Here is a 20,043-nt window from a genome sequence, read left to right on the forward strand (position 1 = left end):
CCTTTCCTTTCCTTTCCTTTCCTTTTCTTTTCTTTTCTTTTCTTTTCTTTTCTTTTCTTTTCTTTTCTTTTCTTTTCTTTTCTTTTCTTTTCCTTTCCAGTGTGAGAGTTATCTGCTGCTCTGAGCTTCAGAGCTGTATTTCTCAGTCCAGTGCCACCAGACACTAGTCAAACATGATTATTCAAATTAAACAGGATTTTAAAAAATACTTATTTCATTTTCCTAGTACTGATTTGAGTACTTATTAGCTACAGTTGGCTCAAGTTTGTGGTGCTGGGCAGGGAAGGAACACATTTTCTACAGCAGCATTCATGATTCTATTGCATGGATCTGACTTGACTCAGTGCACTCTGTAAGAACAGGTGCTCTGATCTCAGTTGGGACCGGAAGGGAATCCAGGATGAAGACAATGGTCAGAGCATCCTTTGTAAGGATGTCACTTGTTGAGTGCATCTTTTTTCTAGAAGCAGAGCTGTCAAAGATTTAATCTTCATCATACATTCCGTCCCATGTTTACTGAGGAGATACCATATGTAAAACACTGTATAAAAATGGAAGGAATGAGATTTTCAAAGACAAAGCAGACTTAAAATGCACCCTCCAAAGCGCCTGTCACATAACAGGTGAGCTGAATTGTTCTGTAATACACATAATAATATGAGCAAAATAACAGTAATTTAAAGTATAAAAATAACATCATGAATGAGAACAAAATACTAAAACAGAGTTGGGGAAATTACCCACAGTTACATCTATCAGGAAATTGCTATGGGAAAGGTGACAGCAAAGCTGAGCTTGGGGACAGGCAAGATTGAGAAGCATGGGCATTGTAGGGGAGAGAACACTATAGCACAAGGAATGGCAAGAGGAAATGTAGGCTCCATGGAAGAAGTTTCTGGACTGCTCAGACTGAAGTGTGTGAGACCTGTCCTGTCTGGTTGTCTGGTTCTTTCTGTTCTGACAGGTTCTAAGAAACAATTTTAATATCGATGGTCCTGTATCCATAAACAGCCCCCTTGAACATACTGAAACCCTGTAAAGTCATGTTTCCCCTTGGGATTGTTGATAGGTATTGATATTTCCTACAAAAAGATATGGCAGGCAGAGCCAGCGCTCCGGGATCCAGCTGGGTTTTGTGGAGGTCTGCTCTAGTCCAGCAGGGACAGTAGAGCCTGACACCCACAAATGGTTGGGTGTATTTTAAGCACCCAGATAAGAGACATCTCAATATAATTAAAGACTGGACAGACATTTTTCAGGATAACAAGAAAGATATCTACTATAAATCTCCTTCAGGATATCTGGGAACATTCATGCCTGTTGCTATAACAAAACACCCAGGGCTGAGATGATGTTTAGGAGAAAGGTTGTCAAGAAGTTTCCTTTTCCCTCACTGTGTCAGATTCCTTTCTTCCAGCCAACCCCAATTTTCACAATTATAACTGATATCCCAGAGTCAAACACTCATGAAGTTAATTAATAGATACAATTTCACCATTTAACCGACTATATATCAAATATGTGTCTCAACAAAATCTACAGTCAGGCCCAGTGAGATGATTGGACAGTTAAAGGCACTTGTTGTGAATCCTGACAACTTGAATTCAGTCCCGGGGATCCACATGGTGGAAGGAGAGAACCGATTCCCACGGGTTGTCCCCTAAGCTTCACATGTACACTGCAGCACGCATGTGCCTTCACTGTACACAAATAAATAAATAAATTATAGAAGCACTACAGTTAATTCATTGTGCAAGGTATAGGGTGCACATGCAATTGTGTGTATCAGTGTGTGAATTCTTGTGACATAAATAAATATGATAAAATGCTTTTGGACAAGATGGCTTTTAATCCTGGGGATTTGAAATTGGGCTAGAAGGGGAAACCTCAGGCAAAATACAAAGCAGGATTAAAATCCACCTCGGTAAAGCCATGAGGGAAATCTCAGGAGGTGGATGTCAGCACGCTAAGCTGCTGGCCTCTTTGTGACATTCTGATGTGGTATGGAAGAGAGTCCAGTGTCAGGGTGGGGTAGGAGGGTTGGAAATACAGCACTGAAGCAGCACAGGCGGCTGGAGCCGCTAAATCCGAACAACAGCATAATTACAACAAACCAGATGCTTTTTAAAATCGAATTAAATCCCTCTGTAGCTGGGAAAGAGATGCTTAATCTTAAAGGGAGTCATTTATAAAATAGGGACTGGAATGACATACACAGGTAGTACTGAAAATCATCTGCATTGGAACAATGAAGTAATGATAAAGTTTCCCATCGTGCTACAAAGGGCAGAAAAACCATCTAATTCCGAGCATCTCTAAGACAGGCACTTTCATCCAATATAAAACCCAGGCTCTTTACCAGTGAGGACGCTCAGTGATCCAAGCACCACGTCTCCAGGAAGACCACAGTGCAACTGGGGAATCCCCCAAGGATATTTTCATTGTATTCCCAAAATATGGGTTATTGCTGGGGTCAGGATTTTCCCTGTGGTTGGCCAATGGGAAGGCTAGGTAGGAAGTTTATCATATGAAATCTAACTGGGGAAACTTGGATGCTTCTGTCATAAAGTTCAAATCTCCTAGGAATCATGGCTGATGTGAAAAATCACAAGTTAACGTGGTCATTGATGCTATCTCAGATTCCTAGGGAGTGTACAGGATATCTGGCAAATAAATATAAGAGAAATCAGTTTTGGTAAATAAAAAGGAAAAATTAAAAGTGGTGGTGATGAACTAATAGATATTTATATACCTACAAATTCCTTGGTGTGTGTATGTGTGTGTGTGATTGTATTTATATGTATGATTATAAGTTTCTATATCTCAACCATACCTGGAAAGTTAATCCTAGATTTTATATAGATACATAAAAGCTCCATGCATAGAAGACATGAAATGAATGTGAAACTATCTAGGAGAACAAAGGTGACTCAAGGGGGTGTGTAAGATGAGAGGAGGGAATGTGTCCAATGTACACTACAGATCTATATGAAAATTCTAGCAGCTAGAAAGACGGCTCGGGCGTTAAGAGGAAGTGAGGACCTGAGTTCAGTTCACAGTACTCGCATCACGTAGCTCCTAACTGTCTGCAACTGCAGCTCCTAGGCATCTGATGCTCTCTTCTGACCTCTACAGGCATTGCACACACAGATGCACACAATAAACATATATGTAAATAATATATGCATGTTATATATATATATACACATATATACATGTATACATAGATACATGTAGATATACATGCATATGTGTGTGTGTGTGTGTGTATACATATACACACACTTGAGGGGGTACAATGCACAAGCATTATGAAGAGGAAGCAAGATCCAGAAAGAAGGACCTCAGTGTGGAGTCTATATCCAATAGAATCAGGAAGAGGTTGGACAGAGACATTGACAAAGATTTGTTAAGCTATTTAATGAGAGCAAACAGTTAGTGTAGTCAGCCATGTATCTCTTTACTGGCGATGCACACGAAAGTTAATATAGGACCACATTTTCCACAACTCTAGGAGTTTGCTTTAGATTCAAATGGGCTTGGATCCATGTGAAGTATTAAGAAATTGAAATCTTATTGTCCCTCAAGGAAAGCATGAACTGCTATCAGCTCAATCAGCTTACAAGAGCCTCTGACACTTGGCACTGAATTGAATTTGAAATTGTATAGAATGTCACTAAACCCTGCAGGCCCCCTATGTCCAAGAGAAAAAGAAAAAGAAAATAAAAGAAAAAGAAAAGGAAAAGAAAGAAAGAAAGAAAGAAAGACTGAACTAGATTCCAGAGCCCAGAGGGATCTCAGTACAAATACAAATAAAACATTACTGTTATTTTAAAATTTGAATTATCTTCATGCATTTCAATGTTTCTTTTCATTTTAGGTAATTTTTTTTTCTGGTGAAGGCTTGGGTAACCACCTAATTCAATTGTGTCTGCCACATCACTAACAGATAATGCTGCACTTCTGCAGTCTTTAACAACAAAGACACGTGTTTATTTTTCCCACTGGATCCCATTCTTCTTGTTTTATATTGTATCAGTTAAGCCAAAGACCCCTTTTCTCACTTCCACAATGCTCATGGGTAGCAAAGGTCCGATGGAGTTTCTCATCAGCATTAAGAGAGAAGGTACCTGTGCCAAATGGACATAATTCAGCCCAAATGAAAGAAACAAGAATTTAAACATGCTTCAACACAATTATATGATTTTTATTGGGTTTTAAAATGCACTCAAAATAGCTTATTTTCATGGTACAGTCTATAAATACCCATAGTTGCCAATGATCTCTAAACTGAAAAGCGCTTTTTCAGAGGTGAGATGCTTATTATCTACATATGTTAGTGTTCTCCAACACACACCACAGAGGTACAACATGGTTTTGTAAATGAATTATTCTAGAAAGAACAAGTCATATAAATTGGGTTCTATTAGGATCCATAATGGAGCAAGATAACCCAAGTAGCCCATGAACTGCTCTCCATTCCCCATTCTCCCAATCCTGCCCCTCCAATTAAGTCTCTGCTGCTGTCAGCTCCATCTTTACAAATGTGAATCTGATCACGCAAGGCTCCTATTTAAAATTCCTACAGGCTCCACAGTTTTCTAAGGACAAACTCAAACTATTAAACTTAGCTTCCTATACACCTTACCTGTCAGGAAAAAGGGGCCCCATGCTGCAATCCCCACAAAATCCGCTGCTTAGTTACTTGTGTCAAAAGAATGGTAACACCTTCATTCTTACTGGGCCTCAGGGTCAGCTCAGCCTTGAGATTGATAGCAGCTGCTCCAGATGTGCTTTCTGGTTGCATCAGACCCCCTCCGAAGTCTGAGATTGTGCACAGATGTGAACTCATTTTTCTTCTCCTTTAAATAACACTCCGTCTGGACCTGCCGCTCCCATGCCTCCCATCCTTACTCTCTCAGGCCACTTTCCATCTGTTGTTAAAACCTCCCCTTTACTTCTCTGAGTCACATTGTGCATCCATGGTTCTCAAACAATGATGGAATAGTGGAATCTCCTGCAGGGTTTGTTGAGCAGTTTGGTGGGTCCTACCCTCAAAACCTTCTGCTTCGGAGCTGAGGGAGGGGCCTAAGCATGTGCTTTGCTAAATACTCTCCAGGAGCTGCTGATGCTATGGACCCTGGACTCCACCACTTTGCTAACACTACAATAGGAAATGAACTTGGGAGGTGAATGAGTTAACACTTTGGTCTGAGGAGTGTGACATGGAACAGGAAGAGGCCAGGGACCAACTGCATAGACAGGCACATCTGTGGGGCACATAAGGATAACGGTGATATAGGAGCACAGTTCATCTCTAGTTTAATCTCAACTGATGCGTTTCCTTGGATGTCAACATTTACCCTGAGTATCCTGCCTTCCCTTGGTCAAATAGTTGAGTGAATTATGAGAAGAGTCTTGGGGGTTGTTTGAATATAAAATCCTCTAAATGTTCATTTTTCCTTTAAAATTAAGGAATAGAAATATTCCTTTGAAGAAGAAAACACAATTCTGATAAGAAGTGCAGTTCTAAGAGTGAGGGGGACATGCACAGCCACTGAGGGAGTCCACCAGGAATCCAGTGGCACTGAGGGAGTCCACCGGGAATCCATTGCCACTGAGGGAGTCCACTGGGAATCCAGTGCCACTGAGGGAGTCCACCGGGAATCCAGTACCACTGAGGGAGTCCATTGGGAATCCACTGCCACTGAGGGAGTCCACTGGGAATACAGTGCCACTGAGGGAGTCCACAGGGAATCCAGTACCACTGAGGGAGTCCATTGGGAATCCACTGCCACTGAGGGAGTCCACTGGGAATCCAGTGCCACTGAGGGAGTCCACCAGAAATCCAGTGCCACTGAGGGAGTCCATTGGGAATCCAGTGCCACTGAGGGAGTCCACTGGCAATCCAGTGCCACTGAGGAGGTCCACCAAGAATCCAGTGTCACTGAGGGAGTCCACTGGGAATTGTTTATATGAATTTCCTTCTGCCTTTCTGCCTTTCTTGTGATTAACTTCACAAATGGCTTTCTCCTAAAAATTCTACCCTTGCCAATTATTTTATTTTTCTGAGCTTTTTTTACCCCCCCATAAACCAGTTAAGAGAGAACTAATTTCTGTCTTACCATTTAAAATGTATCAGTGTACAAAAAGTATGTATAATTTTACACTCCTAAAAAGAAATAGCTGGCTCTTTTGCCTTTAAAAGGGATTTTGAGCAGTAAATTTAGAATTGAGAAGGCCACTTTATTCTTGACGTGGGGCTTTACAACTGTTTTCAAGTTTAATATTTCATGAAACCAATTTCCAGAGTCCTACTAGACGGTGGAAGAAAACAAGAAAGTCCTTCTGCTCTTTTCCGCTATATTTTAGGATGGATGCAAGGCAAGGCAGGGATGTTATTTGTTGATTTAATACTCTTCTATAATTCATACTTTTGTTTTCAAACTTTCCCTGAAACATTACCGCAAGGCAATGTTTCATCACACTCCATAGCAGGATAACTTCTAGGGGAGTCAGGCATCCAAACATTAAAAAGGTCTGTATGCATACCTCACAGACAAAACAGTAGCCAGGTTTTAAAGCTAATCTCACAGCAAGGATGGGAGTTCTCATCAAGACGTAACTTACAAATAAGCTATGTGTCGATGCAACAGATGACAAAAAATTAGAAAGCAAAGCCCTGATAGGTATAATTTAAAGAAATTCTCATTGTAGCCTTTATCAGAACAGAGATCTAACTTCTTTTCTATAGAGTAAAAAAATCCTACTGATCAAAAATATCACATACTTTGGTCAAGTGTTGGAGTTCTAACATACGAAATATGTTTAAACATCAATAAAAAGATACATGCATATAACAACTCATTAGTCCATATCTATCAAATGAAGAAAAATCAAAACAACTGCTTTTATTATGTGCTGATGTTAATGTCTACTGGAATTCATACCCTGGATCTAAAGCCAGTGAGAAAGCATTCTGACACTGAGCGATATAGAGTAAAGATCAGGGTGAGGAGCTCTTACTCTCTCATGACGCAGTGTCCGTATGAAGGGGTAGGCAGGAGATGCCTAGCTCCTCTGCTAAGATAGCCACACCTCAAAGATAAAGCCTGGGAAGGAGACAGCGGGTCACACCAGACACTGAACCTGCTAGAGTCATTCTCCGGGCCTTTTCAACTTCCACAACAATGGGAAATAAAACTGTTTGGCTTATTAATTATGAAATCTATTTTTTAGAGTGGCCCAGATGGCCCAAGATATTAGCTTTTGTAGGACATTTTATGACTACTCTACAGAAAAAAAAGACCCTGCTATAGATTACTGCAATGCCTAAAATACTTTAAAACCTCTTTGGAGGGTAATTTGTTAGTATCCCTTAAAATTGTAAGTCTGTTTCTCTTCAATCAAACACATCTTTTAGAATTCTAAGAGATACACTTTCTTTTACAAGACACAAAATTATATATAAGATTTTCCCAACACTGTTTTAAATAATGTAATATGAAATAATTTAAATTTCCATCAAGAGGGAAGAGTTAAATAAACTGGGAAGTGCCCATCTAATACTATGCTATGCAATGTGAAATATCATAATGTTCTTGTGCATTACTTATGAGACCAACTCTAAGAGACAGAAAATGAAATAAGGCTTGGTACAATATTGCATAGTATGCCACCATTTACATAAACTAGGGATATATATATATATATATATATATATATATATATACAAATATAAGAGGTCTATTTAAATATAATCTTTTTGAAAGGGTACACAGGAAGAGGTAAATATTGTCATAATCTTGAAATTTTTACTTTTATTTTCAATCATGTGCATTTGTGCTTATGTGCATATGTGAATGCAGTGTCTGCAGAGGTCAGCAGAGAACATCAGATCCCCTGGAGTGGACTTACAGGTCGTTTGAGACTTTGTACTTGATGGCTGAGAATTAAGCCCAGGCTTCTGGAAGAGCAGCCTCAAAGCCATCTCTTTAGCCCCTATTGTGATAATCTTATGCAAAACTTTCTGGCGTTCCTGTTTTGCATTCCTTGATCAAGGACAAAAATGGAGGTTTCCCTGTGAAAGAGGATGATGGTTTGGCTTCTGTAGCCTTGCTGCTGTGACAGGTTATAAAAGGGACCCATGCCAGAAGCTGAACCACCAGAGAGGAGTGGGCACATTTGCAGAAGTGGCGATCTGGATAGAGCTCTGGTGCCAAGCTTAATTACGGAACACATTTCAGCACTTCCAAACACCTGGAAGATTCCACCCCTATGTAACTAACCAACCATGGGGCTCTATATGGAAAGCACTGAACCAAAGTTTATCTTTCAATGCATGTTACAGGCGAGTCCCATTGCCAATTTTTAATTTGGGAACAAAGCAGGTATTGCTGGAATGGATCACAGGTTGACCTCCTGGGCATCTGCAGGCAAGGTACTCACACACGCTATCTCCCTTAGCTCCTGCAGCAATTTGGGCAGCAAGTGTAATTAATATTACCCCCTCTTAATAAACAAAGAAATCAAAGCTTAGAGGAATTTCCTTAAGACTCAGTTGATTCCTAGTTGATGGGAACTTTGAGTTCAAATGGGTCTCCTTCCAAAGCTACAGTTCCTCCTAGAACATCTTAGTGCCTCCCAAACCAGAGACAAGGTTCTGTGTTGAACAAAGCAGGCAGGGTAGCCTGTTCTCATCTAGGTCTCATAAAAGCCGCCTGTAGAATGAAAGAAATGGTCAAGATTCTGGATCCTATCTTGCCTGGACCCAATGTCTGACTTTCAACAAGTTGGTTTCCATTTGGAATTTTATAGTCCAGCTGGGTGTTTGACATCCTGAACTGAATCATTCTGTATAGCTAGAGGCTAAGGCAAAGCACTGGGGTGGTGGCTGTGATATTCAAAATCCTTGGAGGTCGAGGCTGGGATTAAAAATCTCAGAGGGGAACAGCTGGTGAGACAGAAGAAAGTAAGGGAAGTGACCACTTAGAACAGAAAGTATTTAAGAGGAACTAAATGAGGTTAGAGAACTAAATGATTTAGGCCAAGTCCACGTGATTGGTGACCCAGTGAAGACAGTCTTAGTAAGCGATATTTAACTTGAATCCAATCACAGGTGTCAACTTGATAGGCGGGGCCAACCACGCTGTGACTTTTCAAGAAGATGTGCACCCTGTGAATGCAGTGCTTAAGAAGGCCAGAAGAGGGCATTAGGCGCCCTGGAACTGGAATTACAAATGGTTGTAAGTGATTATGCTCTGCAAGAGTAACAAGTGCTCATAGGCACTGAGCCATCTCTGCAGCCCCACATCGAATGAGGGCAGTACAATGTGTTAGGTCCCAGTCTGCCTGTAGACAGGCTCTCAGCAGCAGCTGTAATATGTTAACCATTTCCTGTATTCGGGGATCCAGTGGCTCTTCCCTCTCTGTATTTTAAAACTATATCATGTTTTTTGTTCCCTGGAATTTGACATTCTTTTAGTTACTGGTGCAATTATGGCTTTGCTGTCTACCCCTGGCCAGAAGTAAGTCCATAATGATTGTGTTTGTCTTATTTATTCTCCCCCCCATTTCTTTTACAGTATCTGGTACATGACAAAGCCAAAAGAAAGCGAGGGAGGGACCAAAAATTATTGTATATCTGTGAATTTTCTGATGGCTTTAAACTCTTTTCCCTACCTAGGATGAAAACCTCAGAAATAATTTTCCTATATAGTTTGGAATGTTTTTCCTTGGCCATCTTTACCATCCTCCTGCTTAAAATGTCAAACAAAGAATTCAAAAGATATACTCTTTTTTTTTTAAAGCAATATAGCAGGGTGCATTTTCAATAGGACATTTGAAAGAATGTAAAGGAAATAGAATCCAGCCATAGAGAGCCATGTAGAATATTTGAGAAAAACAAATGCAGCAAGGGAATTATAGAAAGGGACCAAATCATTTCTTCCCAAAATTCTATTATCCACTAGTTTTCTCTTGAAATAGCATGCAAAGATCACCAATTACCATATGCATAGACTCCACTTATGGGATAGCACCAGGCTAGGTATATATTTGGTAGGACATTGGATGATTTGCTGCCTGTTTATCTCAAGCTTTCTCTTTGTACTGACTAGTTTTGTGTTAACTTGACACAGGCTGGAGTTATCACAGAGAAAGGAGTTTTAGTTGGGGAAATGCCTCCATGAGATCCAGCTGTGGGACATTTTCTCAATTAGTGATCAAGGGGGGAGGGCCCCTTGTGGGTGGTGCCATCTCTTGGCTGGTAGTCTTGGATTCTATAAGAGAGCAGGCTGAGCAAGCCAGGGGAGGCAAGCCAGTAAAGAACATCCCTCCATGACCTCTGCATCAGCTCCTGCTTTCTGACCTGTTTGAGTTCCAGTCCTGACTTCCTTGGTGATGAACGGCAGTATGGAAGTGTAAGCTGAATAAACCCTTTCCTCCTCAACTTGCTTCTTGGTCATGATGTTTGTGCAGGAATAGAACCCCTGACTAAGACACTCTTCAACACTGTTGTGACGTGGGGATCTGCAGGAGAAATCTGAAAACATAACACTAAGCATAAGACTTTTCTAAGAAGGTGTCTAGCATCGAGTCTACTTTATCTATGCTACACCATTCTGTTCTGCTTATACATAAAAAAAAATATTTTAAATATATATATATATATATATATATATACACACACACACATATATACACATTCCTACATATAATATTTATTTCTATAAACAAATTCAAGTTAATAAAGGTGACAGTATCTAGATTTACTGGAAGACCTTTAAATGTTAACTTTTAGAATAAAACGTGTTGTACTTAATTGTGTAAGACTCCTTTAGTTGGCTCAGAGTTCCTAATAACATTGTTTCAGATTTCACATTTGCCTCTCAACCTCGGCCTGTGCTTTAACAGAACGGCCATGTTAAGAGGTTTTCACTGGTTCCACCCTGTGTGTTTTTAAGCAGTTGTCATCACCGATGCTTCCGCGGTGATTCCTGATTCTCTAGGTGCTTGGCGGCATGTCTTGGTTTCATAACCCAGTTCTGAAGTGGACAGGAAAGGCATTCTATCTATTTTATAGACGAGAAAAACCATGACTGAGATTTTGCTCCACTACTTCTAGCATGCAAGCATCAGAAGACAATTAAGATCAGTCTTAGGGGTTGAACTCATGTGCATTTAGAAACAAGAATAGTAACTACAGCTTCCACCATTCACAGAGTACACAGGTTGTGTGACATGCTCTCTTGTGCATGGATAAATTTTTGGTGGGTAACAGCTACCAAATTCCATCTTCCCTGGTGGTGGTTACAGTCTGTGCTATCAAATTACTTATCCCGTGACCTTGGTTGCTCAAATAAAGATTTGGCAACACCGTTGTTGAAATATCTACGCTTTTAGCTTTGGAAAAGGATTACATACAGGGTCCTCTAGTCACTACAAAAGTGAAAGGGAGAGTCGAAGGCTTAGGTAATAATATAGAATAGTCACACTGATAGTTCTGAAGGAGACTTTAAAATCTGATGTAGCTGTCTCCACAATTGAACACTTCCCCCCTTTGTCCTTTTCCTTTCGTTTTCCTTATTTTGGGGCACAAGGTCTCAATATAAGCCCAAACATCTTTGAACATACTATATAGTTAAGAATGAACTTGAACTGTTGAACTCCCTGCCCTGGTCTCCACCCTCAAATGTCTGGATTACAGGCATTGGCTACCATGCCAGGTTTATGGAGTGCTGGGGCTCAAACCCATGGCTTTGAGCATGCAAGGTAATCAACCCCCCAACTGAGCTACATTCCCAGCCTCCACATCTGAATTCTCAATGGGAGCTTTGTCTCTTTTTCCCTAGATGTTTACTAAAAGACAAAGGAGGAAAACAAACAGAAAAGAGTGGGGAACATTTCCACTAAATGCCATCCGGGCCTAATGTCGGGTTTCCCTCAAAGGAACTGCTACCCACTCTGTGAACTGGAGCAAGACATTTAATTCTTCTAATCGCAATTATGCACCTGAAAAACAGAGACAATAATCTGCCTTTGCCACACAAAGCTATTGTGAGGAATGAATTAGCTCAAACGTAGGGAAATGATGTTCAAATGTGAAGACATGAGATGGGAATTCTCAAACTGTGGTTAATGTGAGACTAAACGAGCATGGCTCCCCATTTTCTGCTATTCTAAGTGCATTGAAACAGATATTAGAAACAGAATGACGGTACTCATAAAGCCGCACTTCTCCTCTTACCGGGTCTATCAGCTGAGAATAGAGTTCGTGGCAGTTGTCGAAGATATACTTGTATGTGGAATCCAGACAAGCCCTGACACAGTCCTTCACCACTGCGCTGGCCTTTGGGGGGCTCTGCAGCTCCAGGACCTGGTAGACAAATTATTTTCTCAAAAATAGCAGAATGCTGCAAACCCATAAAGCCATTTCAACAATATTCAAGTGATTTGACTATGTTTAAAATACAGGGCCGGAGAAAAGTTTTAAGTAAGGCAGGTGATATGGCTAAGTGGGTAAGGGACACTTTTGTCTAGTCTCATGACCCGAATTTAATCCCTGGAAACCACACAGTGGAATAAGATGACTGAGTTCTGCAAGTTGCCCTCTGATCTCAATACATGTGCCCACCTTGCCCAATGCAAGTGTTTCTCTCTGTGTAGCCCTGGTTGTCATGAAACTCACTCTGTAGACCGAACTCAGATGAATGCTGGGATTAAAGGTATGTACCACCACTGCATGAACGTAACACACACACACACACACACACACACACACACACACACACACACTATATCTATATCTATATCTATATCTATATCTATATCTATCTATCTATCTATCTATCTATATATATTCTTTTTAGCTTTCTGAGACAGCAATCTCCTAAAAATGTCCATGATTGTAAACATCCAAGCAGAGGCATTTCACATGACCAGGAAAAACATTTTCTCAGTTCTAGTTCGGCAATTGACAGATGCTAAGCAATCACTACATGTCTGATAGCAACAATACTGTAATAAGCAAGCTGAGGGATGAAGAAAAATCACCTCTACTTGTGGGCTTACATTCTAGAGGCAATGAGTACAAAAAAAGGTAAACACATGCATGACAACACATGATGAGGAGAAAAATAAAGCAATGGAGAGAAGCTGAGAAGGGTTGATACACTAGAGAGAACACAAACAGGGACAGCGGATGAAGTCCGAGGGAGAAGGTGAAAAGGAACAGGATACCTGCATGGAGAATACTGTAAGAGCCTTGTGGTTGATTAAGACAGGAAAGGGTTAACAGAACCGGAGACTAACTCAGGGAGCTGGCTGCGAGTTTATATTTCTTAATAATATCAGAAGCTGCACCCATAAAGTCTCACCACCATGACTGCTCAAACATGAACTGAATACGGGTGATGCCAATGAATATGCCAAACTGGAGGGAGAAAAGCCCATGCGATCTTAACTCTACATAAGAATGAAGGCAACTGAGGACAGGGGAACAGGAAAGGTGGCTTTCCCTAGGGAGGAACACACCAGTTGGTTGTCCAGTGCCAGCTAAACTGTTAGCCCTGAAAACTGGTATATTATATATACCAAAAAGGTTACATTTAAGAACATACACACACACTCACTCACACACACACACTCACACATGCATGCACGTACATACATACATACAGAACCCAATAAAAATTAGTACCAAAAAAATAAAAATAAAAAAGAAATAAAAAGGCCATGAATTTTAAAGAGAGAAGAATGAAAGGAAGGGGTATATGAGAGTGTTTGAAGGAAGAAATGTTGTAACTAAATTATAATTTCCAAAAAAAAAAAAAAAAAAATAGAAGGAAAGAAAATTTTTGAGGAGCTTTGAATCTGGGATAAGTAAAGTCAAGCAGTGTTTCAACGATTTATTAATATGTACAGGTGTTCACCTAAATGTAGTCTGTGAACCACATGTAAGCAGTTTTCATAAAGATGAGAAGAGTACATCAGATCCGCTGGAACTGGAATTGTAGATGGTTGTGAGCAACCATGTAGGTGCTGGGAATAAAGCCTAGGTCCACTGGAAGAGCAGAAAGTGCCCTTTACTGTGGAAGCATCTCTCCAGTCCATAGAGCATGTTTTAAAGAAATTAAAGGTATAATTGATAGTAGAGAGTATAGAGTGGGCAGAGTGAAGCTGCTGATTCAGTAGCATGGGGAGGAATCTAGCCAGTGTGTTAGTGCCTAAAAGGAGGGAAAGGGAGGGTGCAAACTGCAAAGCAGATGTGTGTGTGTGTGTGTGTGTGTGTGTGTGTGTGTGTGTGTGCGCCATCGTTTCTAGAAAACAGAGTCAACAATACAAAAGAAAGGAGAGGATAAATGACATACAGATGGGGAAGGTAGTGGGCTGTATCACTACTTGAGGACATTCTATTTCCTTTGTTCCTTTTACTAGTGAAATAAACAGAATCACAATCATCAGTGTGGTCATGATGGGGGGACATGGGCAGATGCTTATCCCTGGAGAGGCACTCTATTGTTCCTATCTTTCATCCTCCTGCCGTGGCACCTATCACTGTCAAAATTGAGTAAGCGTTTCCACTGAGTCTTTACCAGGTTCCTCTAGCATTCTCTGTACACTGACTGGTCCTACTAGATCAGAATAGATACAAATTCTGTTTATTATAGTTAGATAACTAATGATCATCCATACAGAATGCTTTTGTTTTCTATTATAAAATCCTACTTTTATTATTTTTACTTTTTAATGCTATAAATAACAGAACTAATGGTAAGAAAAATAGCCTGGAATGTTTTGTTTTATTTGATGTCTTAGGACTTGCTGACCAACTCTCATATTACTCTATTTCAAAGAGAAAAGAATAATATGTCTGTATCCTAGAAAGCTGTATTTGAAAGGCTTAACATAAATTAAATGCTTCTCTAAATTATGACTGTCCAGAATTTGATATTAAAGAAGAAATATATTAAAACAGAAAAGCCTAGAAAGTTTGGTAGATTATAGCCAACTGTACCAAGAAATCATGTGACCAATTCTCATACAAGAATTACCAATTCTAATACTGTGCACTGGCACCATCGGGCGAAGAGGAGTCAGCTCTTCTCCTGCAGTAAAAAGTTAGCAAACCATCTCTGTTAATACTTGAATGTAAATCTACTTTGACTTAGCATAATAACTTTGCTGGTTTCTTAAAAAGTGTCTTGTATCATTACTGAAAGAGCATCCTTTAAGACATATTTAGTTCTGACCCCAATGTATCAGTGTAAAGTGACTAGAAAACTTGTTTCTTTGATAAACCTTATGTTGGAAAAGTCATCTAGCCCAGGATTTCTGGCTGGACCTGGTCAAGAGCAGGATAAAGCCAAGATCTGTCCAAGGACAAATGGGTTCTGATGTCACACCAAAACATTGTGGGAATGAGATGAGATACCTTCATCCGGAAGAAAGTAATGCTGGTCAACAGGTCCACAGTGGACTTTAGGTCCTGTAGTCTCTCACTGTTGCTGGCTGGAAAGTTTTCCTGGTTAAATAGGAAACAGAGGTAAAGTTGTTGACCTAGTATGGAAACTAATGAAAACAAGCTTACTGTGAAAAAAATTAAAAGCATGAAGTAAGTCATATTATAACAGTTAATAATTTATAAAAAGTATTCTTCTTTCTAAATTCTTATCACAGGACATTCTGAAAAACAGAAGGTTTAGAAATACTCTGCTATTCATCTCAGAAAGCCAGACCTTTTTACTCACCCTCAGGGTACCATTTTCTTCAGGGGCTTAGCAGCCACTGAGGAGTTGCAGTGTTCCGGTAAATAACGTCTTACCCACACTCAGACAAGAAAACCTAATTAAACTCAGTGTGCCACACACAAGATGAAGATATGACAGTGGGGGGTGGGGCTGATAAAAAGTGTTTCAGCAGGAGAGAGAGTGTGGTGAGAGTGGAGAATGGAGAGTTGAAAATGAACAAATTTATCATATCAATGGATCAAACTGTGCAACAATAAAGATAGTTTTAAACATATACTACATTATCAGTTATGCAATGTAAAAGGACTAATTCCTGCTTATAAAATATCTTTTTCAAAGAAGGGATATTAGTATATTTTTAAATGATTTTTTTAATCATTTTCCAAAGATGGGTTTAATTTTCAAAAGTTACTTTGAACACAGTACAGGTGATAATGTTCACTTTTCAGCCACATGGAAACTTCTAGTTATAGAAAATAAGATTGTATGCCAAGATCTGAAATATGAGTTTGAGACTTTCTCCATACTGAGGTTCCCTGAGACCAATCACTTAAAAATACAGATATTTAGAATTCTGGAGGAGGGGGGAAGCAAAGTGCCTTTATAAGAAAACTTGAAAGAAAAAATGGTTTTAACCTTAAGAAAGCTCTTTAATTAACTGATGATTTTTTTTTGCATAGGTTTTCTACAGTCATCAGAGAATCCCAAACTGACTCCTGGATATGTCATATGACCCTGAGTGGGCTTAGTGGCTATGTGATGACACATAAGTTGTGTTCAAGGCTCATCTTGCCCTGAAATATCTTCTATAGTAGACTGGTATGTGTGATGTTGTCTTCTTATAATGATGTTACTTTCAAGATGCAATTGGACCTTGAAAACATTCAGTTTGTAATTCTCAGAAATATGCAATCACCTGTCTATCTATCTACCTATCTATCTATCTATCTATCTATCTATCTATCTATCTATCTCTACTCTATCCATCAATCAACTCATCTATCCATTTATTATCATCCATCCATTCATCATCAATTTATTCATCTGTCTATATGCCTATTCAGTCACCATCTATTTATCTTATCAACTTAAATTTTCATCTATCATTTATCCATCCATCAATTTATCTATTCATCTATCTAACATTTACCTATTCATCATTAAGAGATTAATTAAAAAATGAATGTAGGAGATGCATATATAAAAAAGAAAATGTTCAAATAAAACATTGATGAATATAAGTTATAAAAAAAAACACCTGCAATTATGATTACAGACTTTTTATAAATACATTCTCAAAATAAGGCTGGACCTTGTGTTCTCTTGATGAATTGGCTCACGGGCATTCCACCAGATGGTTGTTAAGAATTCCAAGAATGAGCTGTACACACACAGTGGATTGTTATTGTTAGGGTTTACGTGCACCCAGAGTATGAGAATAACAAAGAATCTCTTGAGGATTGCTTCCAATGTATCAGACTCAAAAATCAGTATTACTTTCCTATTTCAGGCCAGGTAATGATAACTATGTTGAGAAATTACCTAGAACAAAGGCAGGTTTCCCTACCTTAAGGGAAGAAATTACCCAGAGAAAGGAAGATTTCCCTACCTTAAGGGAAATCATGTTATACCTACCCTGTACTTTGACAGGTCAATCCTTAAGGAGTTATGCAACTGGTCCAGTAGTTTTATGAATTTTTCCCTCTGTACCAAGGAAACACAAGACAGGGAGATGGAAATAAGAAGCAAACCACACTCAATGTAATCCAGCTATCCATGAACGTTACCGTTCCTATTCTACAAAGACAGAGGAGCACTGATGTCAACCACTGTCCAAAGTTACAACCAGAGGACATGACAGCGGCTCATCTCTGGGTCTTTAATGCCAACCCATTCTTCAGGTAAGTCACCCACCTACCCCTGTGAATGACAGGAAATGGTGCAGTTGTCCTAGTAGAGAAACTGAAGTTATTCTGCAGAGAAATGAATTCCCACCATTTCTCTATATAAGTACTGCAGTGTATCAGCAGAAGAAAACACACTTCACCCCTGTGTACTACCCTGGACCCCTAGAAAATTAATGACATTTATTAATTTCCAATCATGGGAATGGAAACAACTGGTGTGTGTGTTTAAGTTTTTTTATTTAAAAAAGATATTTTCTTCTGGGAAGCAAGCACAGACTTAATACTGTGAAGGGATTGATTGCTTTTAAAGGATTTTATGATTTATCTCTGCAGATCCTGTAAGAATTGAGTCCTACTTCTTGCTGCTGCCATCAGGACTGCGTCAATGTGGGACTGTGTTCTCTATAAAAGTATTTGGCTGGGGAGAGTATGGAGTTGTCTTAGTAAATATAAAGTTGGAATCAGATGTACCTAATACAGAGAAGGGGAGTATGAAACCGCAAACACAAACTTCAGAGGCAATACCTTAGCGTTGCTTCCTGTTGCTGTGATAAAATAAATACCTGACAAGACAGGCTTATGGAGAAAGGGTTTCACTGTAAGGAAATGAAGGTAATGTGAACTTTAAACAGCTGGCTACATCCACAGGCAAGAGCAGAGAGCATACGTGCTCAGCCTGCTTTCTCCTTTTCTTCTTTTCACTCTCCTTTTTTCACAGTTTCGAATTCAAACTTTGGGAATGGTGCTGTCCACTTTTACACTGGGTCTTCTCCTATCAGTTAATGTAATGATGAACCCCACTTCCCACCCACAGACATGCCTATAGGTGAGCCTGACCTACATGACCCCTCACTGAAACTCCTTTCTCAGCTGATTTTACCTCACATTAAATTGGCAACTGAAATAAAAACCATTGCAGGTATTAGCCTGGCTACTGTCCTGGCATTTAGTTTCCTTATAAAAGTATAAAATAATGAGTGGGTGAGGGGAGACTGGGAGCAAGGGTTTCTGTCTACATCAGTGGTCTATAAATACCAAATTACATTTTGCAGAGCCTTGGCAAACTAGAAGCTCTCCTTAATTTAAGAAGTAGATGTATGAGCCATGTAACTTTTAGTCTTTGAAGCTCCTGTGCCTAATAGAGTCACAGCTGAATAGCAACATAAGTTAAAAGACTTTTGATGACTTTTCACTCAATTAAAAGTTCTGACTATTCGGTGAATTGACATCCCCAGAAACACACATGGTGAACAAAGGTTAAACACCACTCCTATTCTAACTCCCGTGGAGAAAACATGAAAGCTGAAGATAGAAACTTTGCCTTCTAGAAGCTTCTAGAACTTTGTTAAGCAGTCTAAGGTCACATTGTCCAGCAAAACTACTGAGATATGCAGATGAGCTTAAATCTTAGATTTTTCTCCTCCTGTCTCAACGGCATGTTCTTGGGAGGGAAGACAACAAGCTTGGCTGCCCTTTATTACTGCCCTCTCTATTCCCATCCATCAAAAGGAAAACTAAAGATGAAAGAATCGCTACAACAGAGAGTTCAGGGCCACAGTAAAGTTAATCACTCGGGTGATTATAAAAGTCAGTCTGACTTGTGTCCCATCTCTGGAAGCTGTGCCTGACCTCTGTGATTGGCACAAATCATCAAGACGGCTGGCCTGACTGCTGAACTGTGCTTTGCCCCAAATCACTGATCCCATTCCACCCGACAGGGCTGCCACTGCTCAGCATCTAATTCTCCACTGCTTTTCAATAAGAGAATTTCATGTGGCGAATGTGCCCAGTAGGAAATGGTTACCTTCCCAGACTTCATGCAGATACCGTAGTCTTGGACAATGAGTCACACTGAGTTTATTAAGGAGAAAAGACTCAGCTTTCTTTTGTCAATTAATTACTGATCGAAAAGACCCCAGAAAAAATGCTTGGTGGGGTCTGTTCATGTTACTAGTATTTGCTACACAATTCTTTATTGAGAACTGCCTTTAGTCTTATTGTCATTTGCTTTTGTGATTTTTTTTTTTTAAGCTGGGGAAGACACTAGATGCTAAAGTCTAGTTTATGCCTATAGGGCAAGAGGCTAAGGAAGTAGTGAGAATGGTAGAGCCATATGCTGTTAGAATTCCATGTCAGCCTATTTATATCCATCCAGTTGTTTGTGTGTGTGTCCATCCTTATGTATGTCTGTATGCATGTGCATATCTGTGTTTGAGTACATGTATGTACAGGCATGTGTGGGGGCCAAGGCACAACCTTAGATGTTATTCCTCATTCCTCACCACCCACTATTTTTTTTATTATTATTTTCTTTATTTACATTTCAAATGCTATCCCGAAAGTTTCCCATACCCCTCCCCCCACCTCTGTTCCCCTACCCACCCACT

General features: G+C 39.7%; 1 protein-coding gene across 5 annotated transcripts in view; it reads right to left on the minus strand.

Moving 5' to 3' along the window:
- Unc13c (unc-13 homolog C) overlaps positions 1-20,043 on the minus strand; it is a 496,297-nt gene that overhangs the window by 162,556 nt on the left and 313,698 nt on the right. For all 5 annotated transcript variants that reach the window (XM_029543555.1, XM_021206602.2, XM_029543556.1 and 2 more), the window contains 3 exons: positions 17,385-17,453; positions 15,434-15,523; positions 12,248-12,376 (listed from right to left, as the gene is read on the minus strand). In XM_029543555.1, coding sequence (XP_029399415.1) covers positions 12,248-12,376; positions 15,434-15,523; positions 17,385-17,453 — 288 coding nt within the window. The remainder of the gene's footprint in view (positions 1-12,247; positions 12,377-15,433; positions 15,524-17,384; positions 17,454-20,043) is intronic.

Source organism: Mus pahari, chromosome 10 (assembly GCF_900095145.1).
Source record: "Mus pahari chromosome 10, PAHARI_EIJ_v1.1, whole genome shotgun sequence".
Lineage (NCBI taxonomy): Eukaryota > Metazoa > Chordata > Mammalia > Rodentia > Muridae > Mus > Mus pahari.